Below are 17,923 nucleotides of genomic sequence, written 5' to 3'. Positions count from 1 at the left end.
AATTCTCCAGCTTACCAATTCCGTTTTTTTAAATCTTGGGTGGCTGTACCCCAAATTTTTTTGTCCTGCAAAATAGGAGTGACCTAGATTTGGCAATTGCATTTGGAGCTGGAAGAAAGGATATGGGGTTATATGAGTTCTTAGATACCAAAAGCAGTGGGGAAATGAACATAGTAATGGCTGGAAGTTTGCTTGAAAACAATTTTAGTCAGTAGTGGGTTATTTTTTTTCTGTGTATGGCTGAGGGTCTCCTATGGGAGTCCACTTGCACCTGAGGGCACATTTTCAATCCTGCCATACAACATGCAGATAGTGCTCTTTCAGTTTATTTTTCTGCAGAATCAAAGAAATATTTTCCTCAGACAAGATAGTTACATTGCTTCTACAAATATACTTCTAAAAATCTTTGATATTTTAAATAAAATATTTTCCAAGAACAGTTGTGTGGAAACAATAGCACATTAGATTATGAACAAAACAAATGAAGTAGGATTTAAAGGGCTATACAAACTCTTTTGTCTCCAAGCACTTTCATCTCATAACCAAATCCTTTTGACTTTCTTTATATTTGAGACCCTTTGAGGTAGAAATCTGACAGGAAAATATGCACACAGCAGTGCCAAGTACAAAACTGCTACCTTGGATCTAAGGTGGTAATTATAAGATATTTAAATTGTAATCCTAAACATATTTCTTTGGTAATAAAGTTATATAGAAATAATGCATGAGTAGAGAATTAGAAACCAAAAAGCAAAAGACTAATAAATCTGGTTGGATGGTAGTGATGAGGTCCTGAGAAAGATATAAGAACTTTAAAGAACAAAAAGCAGTATGAATCAGTGGATGGGTGTGGTAGAAACAAAGCTGGTGTGCAAGGACAGAAAATAGGAAAAGCATAGTGATGGTGTTGGTGTAAACTAGATTTAGTTAGTTTATTTTTCACTTATTTTCTGCCTCCATCTGCTTTTGCTTACTATTTATTCCTTTTGAGTACTTGTTTACCCCAAATGGGAATATCATGATGTGTATATATGTATGAAGAAGGTAGTGGTAAAGCACTTCCATACTGTTGTCATGGATGTGTCCATATAGTAACCAGGAGCCAAGCTCAACCTGAGGCAGACCTTGCCTTTATATTAGGAATCTGATGCAAATAAATAGACTATTTACTTTGTTAGTGTAAATTTAAACCACATTTGCCCCTTTAGCAATAGTTATTGCACGTAACAAAAAAAGCTTCTAAACAAATATGGTTTGGGCCTGAGCCTACACACCCACGGTACAGCTGCAGCCATCCAGATTTGAAGGAGAAAAAGTGATTTGGAGCACACGGGCTGTTCGTGTAACAACTTCAGCAATGCCTTAAAGAAGCTATGTCTTTTGTTAGGATGTAAAAGATGCATCTGAAGTGCTAACATGGCTAAATGCACCTCCCATCACCTTTTCCTTTTCAAATCTGAATCACTACACAGCCCAATCCCTAGTATATTACTTGTCTGACCACTTCCAACACCTGTTTTACTACTTAAGCTCCTGCATCCATTTTACAAACCTAGATCATCGCTTTATGCTGCAGTTAGTCATTTAGTAGTAGGCATACAAGTGGTGTACACCTAAGAGTTCTGTCTAACATTACCTTAGGGGGAAGCAAGTTGCTATAGCAGGTTGTCTTCCCCTGTTGGTACTCCTATTTGACCACAAGGGTGGGCAATATGGGTGGAAAAATCCTAGAAACAGCTCTCGTATTGGTGAGGTCTAGTTAATAAAGCACCATTAGCACACCAAAGTCACTGCTTTCTTCCACGCTGCCTCTTTTTCTTCTTTCTAAGCATTGACATCAGTTCCCACATTCCTTTATGCATTACTTCCTACTGTGGTCTCCTTATAGTAGCATAAGAGATAGCAAGAATGGAAAAGTATACGGAGCTACAAGAAGATGAAACCCATGAACATGAAATTGTCAAGTCTTCATTGTTCCCACCGCAAATTGCAATGGAAAATCAGAAAAAAATTACCAGCATGGAGAAGACTCACAGCTTTGCTATTTTACATAAAATGCTGGTATTTATTTCTTCATCCACATTTAAGGTAGAATATAATGTCACATCTCTCCCCCCCCCCCCCCAGTATTTCTGCACATCCTTAAAATCTACATTGGAGGATCTTGTAGAACATATTTGGAGGGAGTACAGCTGGGGTTGAGGGTATCAGTGAATACTATTTCTACTAATGGAAGCACACAGTTGGATTCCCACCATAGTAAATAAATAGAGTAAGAGTAATAAACTCTCTCTGCAATGTTCTTGCCCTATGAATGGTTGAAGATAAAATATAGCAGAACCAAACACTTTCTGAATTTCAAGTCTGATTACTATATGGACAATTTAGATCCCAATTCAGAATGTGGCAAAATTATCTATGCTCTTATTAATGTATAAAGCAGAAATACTTTTTAGAATATACACGTTCAATACTTCCTTTTTATTAAAAACATTAAATAAGCATATTTAATAAGTTTAAGAAAGTAAAAATTTCAAGTATACCTTATTTGCAGTTATACAGAACTACATTGTGCCAACTTGGGTGGCGTATTTTTTATGCTTCAGAATATCTTTACATCTACATTACTGAGAGGAAAAACATGATGCATCCTTGGGTTATTATTCCATTAATCTGCAAACACTAGGGAGCATTTTAAACTATAACTTGGAAAATTTTCTCCACACACTTAAAATAAAATACAAGCATTTTAACCTGCGAACCTACTCCACTACCTTTATTGACTGGATGTTGCTGTGAGCCTCGGTATGAGTTTTCCCATTGTGTCCTAGATGTCTTATGCTGATAGCACTAGAAAACTGGTGCAGAGTTCGAGGATATTTAGCAGCAGTAGCTTGAGATATAGTTTGCTGAAAGATATAAGCAGGAAGTTATTATTTATTTTCTGTCCAATCCCACAAAGTAAAACAATTTAATAATATAAAAAGGGAACACAAAGAACACAAATGGCCAGGAACACTTTTAGTTGTTCCATAACTATCTCCATCTAAAAGAAGGAAGCAAAGTAATTGCTCAGCTAGTAGCCTCAGATTTTACTAAGCCACCCCAAGCTTGAGTTAACAAACCAGTTAAACCTGTCTAGTAATTTAGACAATAAAAAACCTGTTTAGACAATATCACTGAACAGGTTCCAGCACTACAATTTAAAACAGTAGACTATAGTCTAGATTGTCTGATAATCCATATTAACAGCTTTTCTCAAGATATTCTTGAAACAAAAAGAAACAAACTACCACAACAAACAAACAAAAAATCAAAATTCCTCTGTATGAAAGTCAAACTAGCAGCCCAATCGCCTTAAAAGTACAATATTTTGTGTCATGTATTTTCTGGGCCGTTTTAGATGTAGACTACAGTGTATTGTGTATTGTGTATTTTCTGGGCCATTTTAGATGTAGACTACAGTGATTGCAGCTATATGAAGAAGATATTATTTCTAGCATCTAGTTATGCAGTGAAGCAAATACACCCTGCTTTCATTTGGACATGGAACAACAATGATCTACTGCAGCCAGCTCCCAGACTTTCCTCCCAGCCCACAGAGATGCAAGATTATCAGCCTTTTCACATACTGCAGCTCTCTTGTAGAGGATCTACAAATGAGCATAGAAAGACTTTTCTCAAATGCAAAACTTCTGCCCTCATTTACCTTTACTAGTAAATCTCATATCTTGTTGGACCTAATAGTAAAGTTGTATACTGTACATCGTTCCATGTGCTTTGCTGAGTTGCCATGGAAATATATAGAAGAGAAAGGAATTTATTCTTCTTTGCAAACACAGTCAGGTCTCCAAAGATCACTGGGAGTTCACATCCTAGTCTCCCAATAAAAACATCACAGCAAGGAGAAAAGCAAACATGGGCTCATCCTTCAACCAGCATTGTCTGGCCAGAGAAATGAGGGCAGCTGGGCCATTTCTACTGAGCTCTATCCAAGCAAGACCATCAACAAAGTAAGATCTGCCTGGTCCCAAATGGCTAAAGTAATGCTAGTTTACAACCTGCCACTTGTCACAAAGTAATGCCCATATGTGTTTATTTAGACTGAACTGAAGAAATACTGCATTCAAAAGCTTTAACTGACTTTTTTCCCCTTATAGTAGCATTTTAAAGGAAACTGACAGAAAAGAAACATGAATCTAATTAACACACAGATCTGTGAACATACTAAAAGGTGAGGAGAGCAAAAAGATAGCACACATCAAACAAACTAGAAAATTCTGTTTAACTTTTGATGAAGAACTGGCCAATTATTAAGATAATCTAAGAAAATCCTGCTGCATGTGCCACAAGTTGACAGTATCATCTTGGTCACCAGTGAACAGGTCTTCTCTTAGGTGATGCTTGTATTCTGGCATGCTCTTTTACAATAAAAATGTATTTAAGGCTTGGTTGGGATTCAATGCTGAATTCTAGTTCAGAGTTAGAATGCAGAGGTATCTAGCCTGTTGGCTTCCCCAAGCTCCACTCATTTTCCTTAGTCTTGCCCACTCCAGGGAGGTGTTTTCCCTTAGTTTTCAGCTATTTCCTGTAATGCCAATGGAGGAGCAAGGTCAGATTCATAAGGGGATGGGCTTGAAATCTCCTTCACAATCTTCCTCTAGCAACTGCTACTCAGCTCATCCAAGGAAAACATCTAAATGGCAAGAAAGGTGTAGGAGGACTGTGCCACCAGTTCCCTATGTTCTCATGGTATGTATATTGAGAGACACTCCCCTTTCTTAGTATGCACCATGGAATCCCAAACAAACTGAAGAGCAAGGAAAATGGAAACATATGATTACTCTGGAAGCTTAGCAACTGACTCCATTAGTATTTCCCTCATACTGAGTCAAACAATTGGTTCCTCCATAGTCTCTTTAAGGACTGGAATCATTCCAGAGCAGCATTTTTTCTAACCTCATTTGGAGAAACTCAAGATTAAATCTGGCACCTTCCATATGTTCCTGTTTCCATATTCCAATTAACAAAACAGCCTCTTTAGAATGCTATAGAACACTAAGGTATCAATCCAGTCTCCTAACTCCTGTTTCTTGCTTCCAACTGATATTCAAAATTCAGGAGTCCCCAAAGATCACTAAGTATGCTTAATCCTCTTCAAGTTATTTTGGGTCTCCTTCCTATTTATTTTTATGAATCTTTAAATTTACAAAATATATACTTTTGAATACCCAGAAATACAAAATTTATACCAAAACCAAATACAGATGTTACTGTTTTATTTCCACATTGATAAATCCCTCTTGGGCTTTAGGCAAATGTTGAAGAAGACTGACCTGTTCTACCTAGTGCAGGAAGAGGGTGTGGTATAACTGAAGGTGATGTTTGCAGGTGTGGGAGCTGTATCTTCTAGTTTTTAACTTTTTCTTTATATATATATATGAATGAATGATGTATCTATATCTATTCTATATCAAGTTTGGATTATTGTTTTATGTCAATACTATCAGCCACCCTGAGCCTTTTTGGGAATGGGTGGTATACAAGCAAAGTAAAATAAATAAACAAAAGAAAAATATATAGCTCAGTGCCTAATAGTACATATAGGATTCCATCACATGCCAGACAAAAGACAGTAACCTAAAAGTGTACACAAATTAATTCAGTAGGCATTTCTAATCTGAACCTCCACAATCATTTTACCCAGAACCCTAAAGCAAACCAGTCACAGAATAAAAGGAGACATAAAACGCAGAAGTTATTCACAGAACTCATTATTTACCTGAGTGATGGGATGATGTTTCTCCACCACAACAGAATTCATGGGGGGCGAAACACCCAACACATCTAAGTTACTGCAAATACGATTCTTTGTTGCAAAATCTGGACGACCAGTGATTTTAGCAGTGACTGTCCTTCCAGCCTTCTGTTGAGCTGATGTCACCACCCTAGTCATGGGCTGTGGCAAGCCAAACAAAAATCCTAATTATATAAGGAACATATAGCACTTTTCAAAGACAGCTTTAAATTATGAACTATGTATGTTAATATTATTTTTTCTCTATCTTTGGCCAGGAAAAAAGTGAATACAAAATCTTTTGGTTCCTAGATCATCAAAACCCTAATATGTGAATTCTCACAATAATGGGGCACATTCTTTCTGTAATCTTGATACCTGGAAACACAGTCCTATTTGTACATTCACACCCTCAGAGTCCTTTTCCTTACCATTCTTTGCAGCAGTTCATTGATCTAATTTCTTGTCTAGAATTGTACTTTCAAGTGATTCTAGTTATTTCATAGGAAAGATATCATTAAATCATTTCATAATCAAAATTGATTACCTGATAATACCAAAGGAGCTGTTGTCAAGTCAACCCCAGCACTTCAAAAACAAACATTTTTTGTCTTGCTCTATTGCAAGAACTTTAGACTGATTGACTTAAGAAAAGGGACACACATACAAGTAATCCTCAACCTCTGACCATTCGTTCAGCAACCATTTGAAGTTACAACAGTGCTGAATGAATGGTGTTTATGACTGGTCCTTGGAGTTCTGGCTATCCCAGCACCCCTGCAGTCACATGATCACAATCTGGGCATTTGGCAACCAGTTCGCACTTATGACCTGTTGCAGTGCCCCATTATCATGTAATCGCCATTTGCAAACTTCCCTGCCAGCTTCCCCAGAAAGTCAGTAGGGAAGCTGGCAGGGAAGGTTGGAGGTTGCTGGGGTAAGTCTCCCCACCCGCACACCCACCCCCAGCCCCTCTGCACTCATGCTGTGCCAACCACTTGCACACCCTCCTTGACCCATGCCGCACCATTGTGCACCCTCCCTGATCCACACTGCACTCTCGCACACCAATCTTACCAGTTTTGAAATAGACGTTGTGCCTGATCCTATAGCAGCACCACAGGTTGTTAATACAGCAGCAGAATCTAATCTGGTTTGAGATGTTACTGCATGGCCTTGGTGTGAAGAAAACTGCAAAACAGGAAAAAGACTGCAATAGACTGATTTAGATTAAGTACATGCCATCAACAGAAGCGAAGAGAGAGGAAGAAAACAACAACACACTATCCTTCCTGGATATCCTCATCAGCAGAGGAAAGAACAGGAAATTAGAAACCTTAGAAACCTAAGCCTATTGGAAGACAACCCACACTAACCAAGTACTCCATTACCAAAGTAACAACCCAACCTCCCACAAGAGGAGCTGTGTAAGAACATTATTCAAATTAGCACAAACGCATTGCAGCAACCCAGTACAGCAGAAAAAGGAAACAGACCACCTATACAACATCTTCCAACAAAATGGATATCCATGCAACTTTATCAAAAAGTGCCTGACTGCTCAGCTTACTACAACACACCCCACACAAGCTATGAAAAGGATAACACTGCCATACATCAGAAATGTCTCAGAAACTACCAACAGACAATTACAACCACATGGCACCTCCGTAGCACACAAGCCAATTAAAGCCCTCCAAAACATCTTAAGCAAACCAAAAGACCCAGTAGCCCAAGAAGAAAAAACAGGAGTCATCTACAAGATACAGCGTAAGGACTGTAACGGCCACTATGTAGGACAGACAGGTAGAACGCTAGCAGAGCGCATCCATGAACACCAACTAGCAGTCAGAAGACATGATGAGATCTCCTTAATCTCACAACACATGGACAGACTTAACCATAGTTTCAACTGGGAAACTGTCAGCATCTTAGACCAAGCTAAATCCAAAAATGCAAGGGAATTCTTGGAAGCTTGGTATTCAGACAAGGCAGCTATCAACAGGCACACAGAGATAAACAACATCTACACACTATTCAAAAGAGACAATAGAAAGGAAGACAAAAGACCAGAACATCTCACCAGCAATCATCACCCAGATAAACAGATTAACACCAAGATTACCACTAGACATACAAGCAGTAAACAATACCTTAATCAAGGAACTACCAGAGGAAAAAATAAAACAAAACAAAACCCACACCCCCACAACACTGGCAGGGCATGCCACAGTATATATGTAAACAGAGAGCAAACCCCATTCCATTCTAGCACTGAAGATGCTACCTAGCCAGGTAATGAAACATTTGCAAGAAAACAACCAAGCTCAGAGAACCCTAAGGACTCCACAGTACATACCATCATTTCCTAATCCTAAATATTAGCATCAATATATTACCTTGATTTTTCAGACCCAATATCCTTGTAATGTTGATTTAATAATTTATCCTCATTTATTGAACTGCTTTAAGATTTGTTCAATGGAATTGAAATCTGCTACTGATAAAGGTTGTGTTAAATGAGTACTTACCAGATCATCTTTAGGAGTAGAACTAGGAGCTGCAGTTGGAACAGAATGAGGAGGTGGTGGTGGTGGCGGCAGTGAGGAAGTAGATGGCATAGGTTGATCATACTGAAATGAAGAAAGTTTTGCCGTAGGTCCACCAGTGCCAGCACCAGGTTCTGCTTTCTTTTCTGATAGATCAACCACTATAAACAAATTAACAAATATTCAGAACTTTACAGAATAACAAGGAGATAAATATTGCTAATATTTAGATATTGTATATCTAATTATTTTATATAAGTATGTATCTCTATATATAATTTTGCAAACAAAATTGGAAAGAAAGCACACTGTTGTATAAAAATTAAAAACTATATAATTTGTACTTCCCAATGGACAGACTTACAAAAATTACCAGCCCTATAATAATCTATTACCTCTGTATGTGATAGTTTATTCAGGAAAGTACAAAGGTTTAATAGCTAACCGCACCCCTAGGTCTTTGCAAAGAAAGATTATAATCTAAATTCAATACAGGGAAGAAGAGGGATAAGAATAAAAAAAGGGCAGAATATATAAACAAATTTTGCTCCATGCTCCAATACAGTTGGAAGCCCACCTGGTTCAAATAACCTTCAAGTGCATGATATTTAAATTGCAAAACTCACTTTCCTACCATCTATGTTGAGGGGGGGTTTGCACAAATTACAAAGACATTTTTAATTTACCCTGTAGACTAGATTTAAGAGAAAACAAAACTGTCTTTCTCTGTGTATATAGTGTGTGTGTGGGTTCATTCATTCATTCATTCATTCATTCATTCATTCATTCATTCATTCATTTTCACATTTGTATGCCGCCCATCTCCCCCAATGGGTGACTCTGGGCGGCTCAAACACAGGACTCTCCAAACATGAACATAATCTATAAATAGTTTAAAAACATATATAAAAATGGCCTAAAAACCTCCTATAATTTGGCCCTAAAAAACCTGTAAGATGCTGGGGGGGGAGACAACCCCTCACCCCACCAGCCATCTCCACAGGTGCGGGCCCCCCTGTGGCCCCCAGGCCTTCTGGCAGAGCCAGGATTTGATCTCTTTCCTGAAGGCCATGAGGGAGGGGGCACACCGCACCTCAGGCGGCAAGATGTTCCATAGGGCGGGTACTACAGCAGAAAAGGCTCTCTGCCTAGACCCCACCAATCGAAATTCCTTGACGGGTGGGGTCTGCAACCTGCCCCTTCTGCTGGACCGAGTGGGGCGGGCTGAGATGACCAGGGCGAGGCGGTTCCTCAGATAACCTGGTCCCATGCCATGAAGGGCTTTAAAGGTGATGACCAACACCTTGAATTGGACCCGGAAACAAACTGGCAACCAATGCAGCTCATGCAACAGGGGTGTTATATGTGCCCTCCTAGGGACATTAAGAACTGTCCGCGCTGCTGCATTCTGTACCAGCTGTAGCTTCCGGATACTCTTCAAGGGTAGCCCCATGTAGAGCGCATTACAGTAGTCCAACCCGGAGGTGACCAGGGCATGAGTGACCGTTTATGTTGTATTCCCCCTCCTTTTTATCACTATGTTTTTAATGTTGCTATTTTGACACAGAATTTGTTTTTCACACACACAGATGTACACACATAGTTTTAAAGGGGCAGCTATTGGGGCAGGGGGAAATGATTTGGCCTAAAGGCAGGACACATATGCTTAGGTGAGTAGTCACATTTAAAAATACTGTGGTTTAGTTTCATGGAGAAGTGGATAAACTTTCAGGATCAATACAACATCTTTCCAGAGGAGATAAATTTCGGATTAAGCAGCACTCAGTAGGTGTTCCTTGAAAGATGGAGGAATGGCTATTCCTGGGATTGGAAAACTATTACGTAGGAAGGAATGTAAAGACACAAATCACATACAGGTTTATAAAAGAGCCATCCAATTTATTAATAAAACACTTAACAGGCTGTCAGACCCAGGCAAATTCAAAAGACTCAATAATTGCTTACAGCACTACAAAATAGATTCAGGACAAAATATACAGAGTCTGGTTTTAATGATTCATGCAAATCAGCCAAGCTTCCAGAGGAATACTTCCTCAAAAAGCTTTACTTTATTTTAGGGTCCAAAGTCCAGGTCTAAACTACACCTAGCAATATTAGCATTTCAGTCAGAAGATAGCTTTCCCATAAGGTCCTTTGAAGTATATGGGGAGGAATATAATCTTCGCTCAAATTCCATCTACAAACTGTCAAAGTGTCATGTTTTCCTACAAGTAGGATGTCTGGTAGGAACAACTGCCTTTTCTAAGGTATTTCTTATTCTTCTGGCATCAACTATGGCATGCGTATAAAGACACAGTAAAGTATGTGGCTGCTCTCATACATGAAGCAGCCTTGAGGCATAGCCTTAAAGAAAGCAAGAGTGTCCATGTTCACAAACACATACACACACACACGGAACTCTTGCCATTGAACATTATGAAGTACTAGAGTGCCACCTTGTGGTAAATTAATTATTTCAGGTTTAAAAATCTTCCCTTACGAAGAGAAATAAAAAAGCAAAGCACTGAGTCACAACATGAGATCCAATAAGCCTTGGCTATTTTATATCATGCACGTGCAAAACCAAGTATTGTGGAGGAATAAAAGCTCATGCTCTTGAATTTTGAGAATCACAGTTAGGATAAGCCTTACAGCTGACCAGACACCCATTGTTCCATTTGATCCTTAATTAATTAGATTACAAAATAACCCACTAAACCTTTTAGCATCCTCAAATGCATAGGAGTCCTGGAACTTTCCATTCGGGCTATGCTTTAAATTTGATGGCAAAAAAATGCTTCAGAGCATGCAAGGGTGCAAACATGGCACCTTAAAGTAGCGGTCTTTTCCCAGAACTGCACAACTACCTTCTGCAGTTGCAGCACAGTCCTGGGAAAGACCTGTTTGCAGACGGATGCTATGTTAGTATCCCCACACATTCTGAAGTACCTTGTTCTTGCCTTTTAATCCAAAGGACAGCACAGGCCTCATTTCCATGCACTTTTTTCATGGTTCTCACTAAGTCATATTGTGGTAGGTTTGATTAGAATATAAACAGAGTCACTGTGATTTAGAAACGATGTCTTATGGTTTAACATATTGAATAAATCCAGCCAACAGTGGTATATATAAGAAATCACAGTTAAACAAACTATAGCTTAATATAGTATATATGAAGTAGGTTAATCTGAATTCAAAGCATTCCTGATTCTGTTCTTCAAGCCATCAAGCCTGATTCAAGCAGGGCTACTTGTAGTTTTTGAAGGAGAAAGTCAGAATGTTTAGAGCTACGCTAACAGCATGATAAGCTATTTAATCACAAATCTATGAAAAAAAGCAATATACTTGAGAAGAAAGTAATTTCTCTGGAATTGGGAAAAAAGGAAACTTCCTTTGTTTCAAGGAAGCAAAATTAAGGTGATAACATGGTTGAAAAGGAGGAGGAAAAAAGTACTGATTTGTTCTCTCAGAGTTATTTGTAGGAGTTATAGTTTTCTCTACAGTTACACCCCACAAAGTTTTTAAAATGCATTTATTTCCAGCACAAAAATGGAACTTAGAGCAGATCTTAAGTATCCCTATTTACTTAATTGACATCTTAACCCCAAGGCAACATTGTTACTGCTCCAGAAAAATGCTGTATTTTTGTGGTCAGAAAACATTCTGAAAAATTTACATCAGTTCAGCCTTTCCAACTGGTTGGGAATTCTGGGCACTGTAGTCCTAACACACCTGAAGAACACCACATTAGAGAAGCTAGCATAGATTACTCATTGACATAGGGCCAGCATGCTAATAAACTTTCACTCCCCTTATAATACTAACCAGGGTCAAATTTGAAGTCTTTGCCCTGAAATATGGTCATTGCTTCCAGATTCAGTGCACAGACACCACGCATGAAGGCCTTTTTCATGGCATCTTCATAATCTTGTCTTTTGTTCTGCATTTCAATAAGTTCAGATCTGGTTTCCTCTAGTGCGACATTTAACTAACCAAGAAATAAAAACATTTATAATTAATTACAATGACTTAGCAAATTTTATAAAAGATTAGGGTGAGGGAAGATTTCAGTCAATTGGCTCCTTTAAAGAAAAGAAAAGTTAAACACGCAATCAACACTGAGTTACAATAAATTTCTGTTTCTTAGCTGCTGTGGGGAATGGGTACAATGTTCAGTGCTTTAAAAGAAGATGAAACGGACATTACTCTATGTATATTACAGCAATGGCGTGACTACAGTGGTAAGTGGGATGAGCTCATGCAGAATGGCTCCTTCCCAAAGTTGAACACACAATTCTCATAAGCCCCAGGTAACTTGGTTGATAGCGAAGGATAGTGTTTTGTTCCAAAACACTAGAAGGCTCCAGGTTTAGAAAATTATTTAGGGAAAAAAATGCTGTTATATCAGTCAATCAGTTATAATTGACTGATATTAAAACTTATACAATTAGCACACAGCTGAAATGACTAAAAACATCTTAGTATAACAAAACTGTGGTATTATTTTGAGCCTGCATTGTGTTTTCTGCCTAAAGATGCCATGGAAGCCTGCATATTACATTGATTCAACATCATATAACAATATTTTATGTTATATGAGGCAAGAGGAACAACTTTTATCATAAGGAATATTTTATTGTTCCAATTGGACAATATTCTTACTGATACCGTTCCCACATGCACAAGGAGAACTATGATTATGCTTTCCACTATATACATTATGGTACTTCCAGTATCTAAAGACACCATCAAACGGTTGAAGCATTCAACCTACAATTGCTGAGTTTAACACATTATCCCCAAATGATGACTTACAGGATCTGAGATAGAAAGAAATCCAGTCCTATTAGATTTTGTTAGCAAACATTTTTCCTGTATGTTTTATGATGCCCCAAACACTTTTCCATTCTGTATAGTTTTGCTTTATAGATTCTTTTTTCAAATATTTTCCATAGAATTTTCTCCAAATTCAAATCTCCTTAGACTTTGACATTCCAACCCCCTTGGTTGTTAAAATTCTTGCTTTCATTACACCTGTTTTGAAGATTCAAGCACTTTATATCACAGGTCCAATGAAACTTACAGAATCAGAGAGTTGGAAATACCAATTTAGTCCAATCCCAATTCAGTCCACAAAACTACTTGAAGCACTCCTGACCATTGCTTAATCTCTGCATGAACACATGTAGTAAAGGTCAGTCTACCACTTCTCTGGGTAGTTTCTAATCTCCTGATCACCTTCACACCCTGCTCTGAACCTATTCTTGTTTGTCTGAAATTCTTCTTTAAACATGGCACCCAGGACTGGACATAAAAATAAAAATTTACTGGAGAGTAAAATGGAACTATCCAAATTAAAGAAACTCTAAGAGACAGTTGTATGGATTCTCCCTGAACCCACCAATGAAAGGAAGGCCCACCACTTCTCTGTGTAACTGGCCCACTGTTGAGCTGCTGTGTTAGGAAAGTTTTTACCTTCCATTTGGATTTCGCCTTCCTATAATTTAAATCCATTATTTTGTGTCTCCAGTCTAGAAGAATGGAGGATACATGTGACCTTCTTTGTGACATACTGTCAGGTATTTGAAGAGTGCTATCAGGCTGTTATCTAGCTAGTTCAGCCTAGTACACATGAAATGGTTTACAGAAATAATTTTAATAAAATCTAGAAGCCTAGGAAGGGGAAGTAAGCCGAGAAAGATAAGTGCAAGGGTGCACTGACTCTAAGAAATGACAGCAATGTTTACAATTGTTTGCAATATCTTGGTGAATGCTTGATGCTGAGGCCCCTTAAAGATGCAGTGAAATAATGGCTTCCCTTCCCTCTTGAGGATGAGGCTCAGTCAGGCACTCAAAAGGAATCTAGAAGTTTAGCCTGCCTATTGTTTCCTTGTCCTTTTGCTGTACTTTGTGGGGCAGATAATCAGCAGAATTGGTCTTTCCCTAACCTTCTTGAGCAGGGATGAGATCAGAATTGCAGATGCAACTGTGGGGAGGGAAAGGGGACAGTTCAGCCTTATGAGGCTAAGGCAGAACAGAAAAGTGCTGATTGGCTGATAAGACATCTGGTGGGGGAAGTACTGGTTATTGTCAATGGAGGAAAAGCCACCTTTAGCCTACAATCCTATCTAAAATTTCCTGGAAGTAAATCCTATGGGGCCTTTCTCCTGAAATGAAGTATTGTCAAAACCAGCTGTTGTCTAATTTAGATAACACTCTTGAGTGCTATCATATTGGTCTTCTTAAGGCTAAACATTCTTAATTCTTCCAATCTCTCTTTATATGCTTCAATTTCTAATCCCTAATTGTACCTATTACTCTCCTCTGAACCTGCTCCAGTTTATTTGAGCCCTTCTAGAAACAGTACTGAAGATGGGGGCTTGGCCAATAGTAAAGGAGAACTATTACTTCCTGTGCACTGGAAAGTCTACTTTTGTTGATGAAGTTCCACTTCTGGAGACTTACCGCACTGCTGACTCATTCATTTTTTTTGTAACAAAGTATAATTGTAAGATCTTTTTCACAAATACCATTATGGAATCAGGTGCATTTGATTTCTGTTATCTAAGAGAAGATCTTACAATTTGTGAGAGAGGAAGAATCACCAATATGACTTAATTTGGACAAGAATGTTACTGAATCAAGTATAGAAAATCTACAGTAAGGAGGACAGGATTCTGCTGAAAAGAATCTGGCAGCTAATTTGATAGAAAGTACCCACATTCCTTATTGTAACTTTAAACCTGTATCTCATCAGAGTATATCAGCAGAACTGATAATTAAAGTCCCCCATCATTACTGTCCAAGACCGTGGTATAAATATCTTTCACAGAATGGGACTTACATTACATTCTACTTTATTGGAAGTGGGGGAAACCTCTTGAAAAATTCATCAGAAAAGAGTTCTTTAGAAACCTCCTTACCGCTTGAAATTTTGTTTCATAGTCATTGGACAATTCAGCACGCAGAGATTCCGCACTTGACTGAACAGCCCTTTCCATGGTTTCTTTCCATTTTTTACGAATGTGGGATCGCCAAACTGCCCAGGCTTTCTTCAACAAACCTATTTCATACAGCCGATCAGCCAGTCTGTTTGTGTATACCTGGAAAGAAACATCAGCAAGGCAGATCTGAGTTTCTGTACAGTTTATTTAACTCTTCCCAAAACAGGACTCTGGCTGAGCTGTAGTTGCACCATACCAGAACCGATAAAGAGGATAAAAGGTATTAGGTATATATTTCAGTATCTTTAAAACACTGACTTTTATACAAACTATAATACAGTGGTAAGCAAACCATAACTACCAGCATGAAATCAAACAAAAGCTTGAATCCGCATTGGTCATGTTAAAATTCAGGCCTTATGCTTAGTTGCCAGTGCAAACCAGGAGGGATGAATAAATTTTTAACATTTCTATGTTCATGATCTCATGGGATGATTGTAACATAATCCTAAAGTGCAAAATATCATGTTTAGATTGAACACAAATACAGTTTACTGAGATAGATTATTTATAGAAAAGAGGATGAAGAGCTGTTAATCTGGTCAGTTTTTAAAATACCGTTTCTTAAATGGGATTTTTAAAAAATCTTGATTAACATATACTGTAGTAATTCTAATGTTGAAGAATCCAACTGAGCAAATCCATATATACCTCTTCTCTGGCCTTTTGTTTGCCTACAAAATGCTGAAGTCGCCATTTTGTGAATTTCTTCATTAATTCTATCCTGTCCTTTTGTTTCTCAATTGCATGTGTTAGATTTGCAATTACCTGAACAAAAAAGAAATTAGACAATGCACAAAGAACATTAACTATGCAATTAATTTATTTAAACTTGGTCATTAAAATCAAGCACATAGACCAGGGATGGGGAAATGGTGGCCCTCCAAACATTTGCTGCCAAAGCCATTCTTAATAGTAACCAATAAGGAAAATGTGGGCCTTGTAAAAAATTCCTTCTATAAATTAGAACTTGTTACCTCATCCTTTCTCCCTATGGAAATCTCATAAGTATGTAGCAATTCCTTCAAGTTTTCCATCTGATTAGTCAATTGTCTCACATGGGCTGCATGTTTCTCTCTTTCTTGCCTCATTTCTAATGTATGATGTTCAATAAAATGAAGTTTCCATTTCCTCAGCTCAGTCAAAACATTAGTCTGAAGAGAAGTGAAGGAATGATTTAGTGGAGAAACAAGGGTCAGTCTGAGCTTTTAACTGCTAAAAACATAAGCAATTTGTTTACTAAAACATACAACTGTTTTAAGTGCTGCACTGAAATTCTGAGAAACCTTCCGTGACAAAGATATGGATTAACTATCAGTGTTGTATTAAGGTATATGCAAGTGCTGAAAAAAAAAGTATACAGTATTTTGCCTCCCTTTGGCAACTGGTTTGTGGGGAAAGTATTCAAGTAACATATTTAGGTCCCAAAACATGATGGATGACAATTGGGTAGCAACATTCTGGAAAATGATACCTTTGCATAATTGTTTGCTGCTTTGGTTAAAAAAAAGAAAATAATAGCCTCCATAATCTGATGGGTTAAATGATATATCCTTTTCTGAAAATAGAAAATAATTGCCTGTTTTTAAGCAAGATGCAGCTAGGGTTTAGCTGACAATATTCTACACAGCAATAAACTAATAAAGTATTTTGGAATATTTTTTTCAAGAAAATATCCACTTATAAATATTGCATTTATTTTATTTTTAAAAATTCTGTAATATTCAGCCAGTTATATTCCATTTGGTATAATAAACTTGTGTTATTTGAAAATATGTCATTTTCTAGGTATGCATTTGTTATAGTAGAAGGGAGCTTTCTAATTCCTATTCAATGATATTTTTTTAAACCTGCAAAACAGAGATATTAAAAACCATGGTATCCTCTAGAATAAGAGAACAAACCACAGATGATATCCAAAACTGAAAACTTTTTAGCAACTGTCCTTAAAGAATATAAAAGGCCTTCTCTGAGATGGAAATTCCTTCACTAGATACCTCTTTTAAAAGTTAATTAAAAGTAATTACTCTTCTGAATTAAAAAAAGTTTGAACCTAGGCATCAGAAACACAAGGCAAAAATGTTTAATGCAGTAATTGTATTACAGGGGAGCTAAGTACAAATAGAGAGCCAGTTTGGTGTAGTGGTTAAAGCATGAGGCTAGAAACCAGGAGACTGAGTTCTAGTCCCGCCTTAGGCACAAAGCCAGCTGGGTGACCTTGGGCCAGTCACTCTCTCTCAGCCCTAGGAAGGAGGCAATGACAAGCCACTTCCGAAATCTTGCCAAGAAAACTGCAGGGACTTGTCCAGGCAGTTGTCAGGAGTCAACACTGATTTGGAGGAACACACACACACACACACAAAGTAAAAATGAGTCAGTTCCAAGAAGATAGGCCTCTAAACAGCTGCAGTGAGTTAGGGAAGTGCTTGTTAATAGGTGGCAGGAATGCTGTTGGCATTATTAATATGTTGACTTTAACAAAGCATTTAGTAACCCATCACCTAATTAGCAAGCTAAATAAGCACAGGCTGGATGAAATGACAATTAAGCAATTACATTTCTGGCTCAAAAAT

The 17,923-nt window shown here is 37.9% G+C and overlaps 1 protein-coding gene across 4 annotated transcripts in view; it reads right to left on the bottom strand.

Annotated features, from left to right (window-relative positions):
- Positions 1 to 29: 29 nt before the first annotated feature.
- Positions 30 to 17,923, bottom strand: part of POC5 (POC5 centriolar protein) — a 34,448-nt gene continuing 16,554 nt past the window's right edge. For 3 of the 4 annotated variants that reach the window (XM_007440760.4, XM_025174746.2, XM_088130468.1), the window contains 8 exons: positions 16,328 to 16,504; positions 16,002 to 16,118; positions 15,270 to 15,449; positions 12,172 to 12,334; positions 8,329 to 8,507; positions 6,875 to 6,988; positions 5,783 to 5,959; positions 30 to 2,909 (listed from right to left, as the gene is read on the bottom strand). In XM_007440760.4, the coding sequence (XP_007440822.1) occupies positions 2,763 to 2,909; positions 5,783 to 5,959; positions 6,875 to 6,988; positions 8,329 to 8,507; positions 12,172 to 12,334; positions 15,270 to 15,449; positions 16,002 to 16,118; positions 16,328 to 16,504 (1,254 nt within the window). In that variant the 3' untranslated portion in view covers positions 30 to 2,762. The remainder of the gene's footprint in view (positions 2,910 to 5,782; positions 5,960 to 6,874; positions 6,989 to 8,328; positions 8,508 to 12,171; positions 12,335 to 15,269; positions 15,450 to 16,001; positions 16,119 to 16,327; positions 16,505 to 17,923) is intronic. The other variant, XM_088130470.1, reaches the window with a different exon arrangement.

Source organism: Python bivittatus, unplaced genomic scaffold (assembly GCF_059951505.1).
Source record: "Python bivittatus isolate LINGU-HERP-01145 unplaced genomic scaffold, Pbiv_v1 ctg000850_np1212, whole genome shotgun sequence".
NCBI lineage: Eukaryota > Metazoa > Chordata > Lepidosauria > Squamata > Pythonidae > Python > Python bivittatus.
The sequence above is the reverse complement of the archived record's forward strand: the minus strand, read 5'-3'. Positions and strand labels throughout refer to the sequence as shown.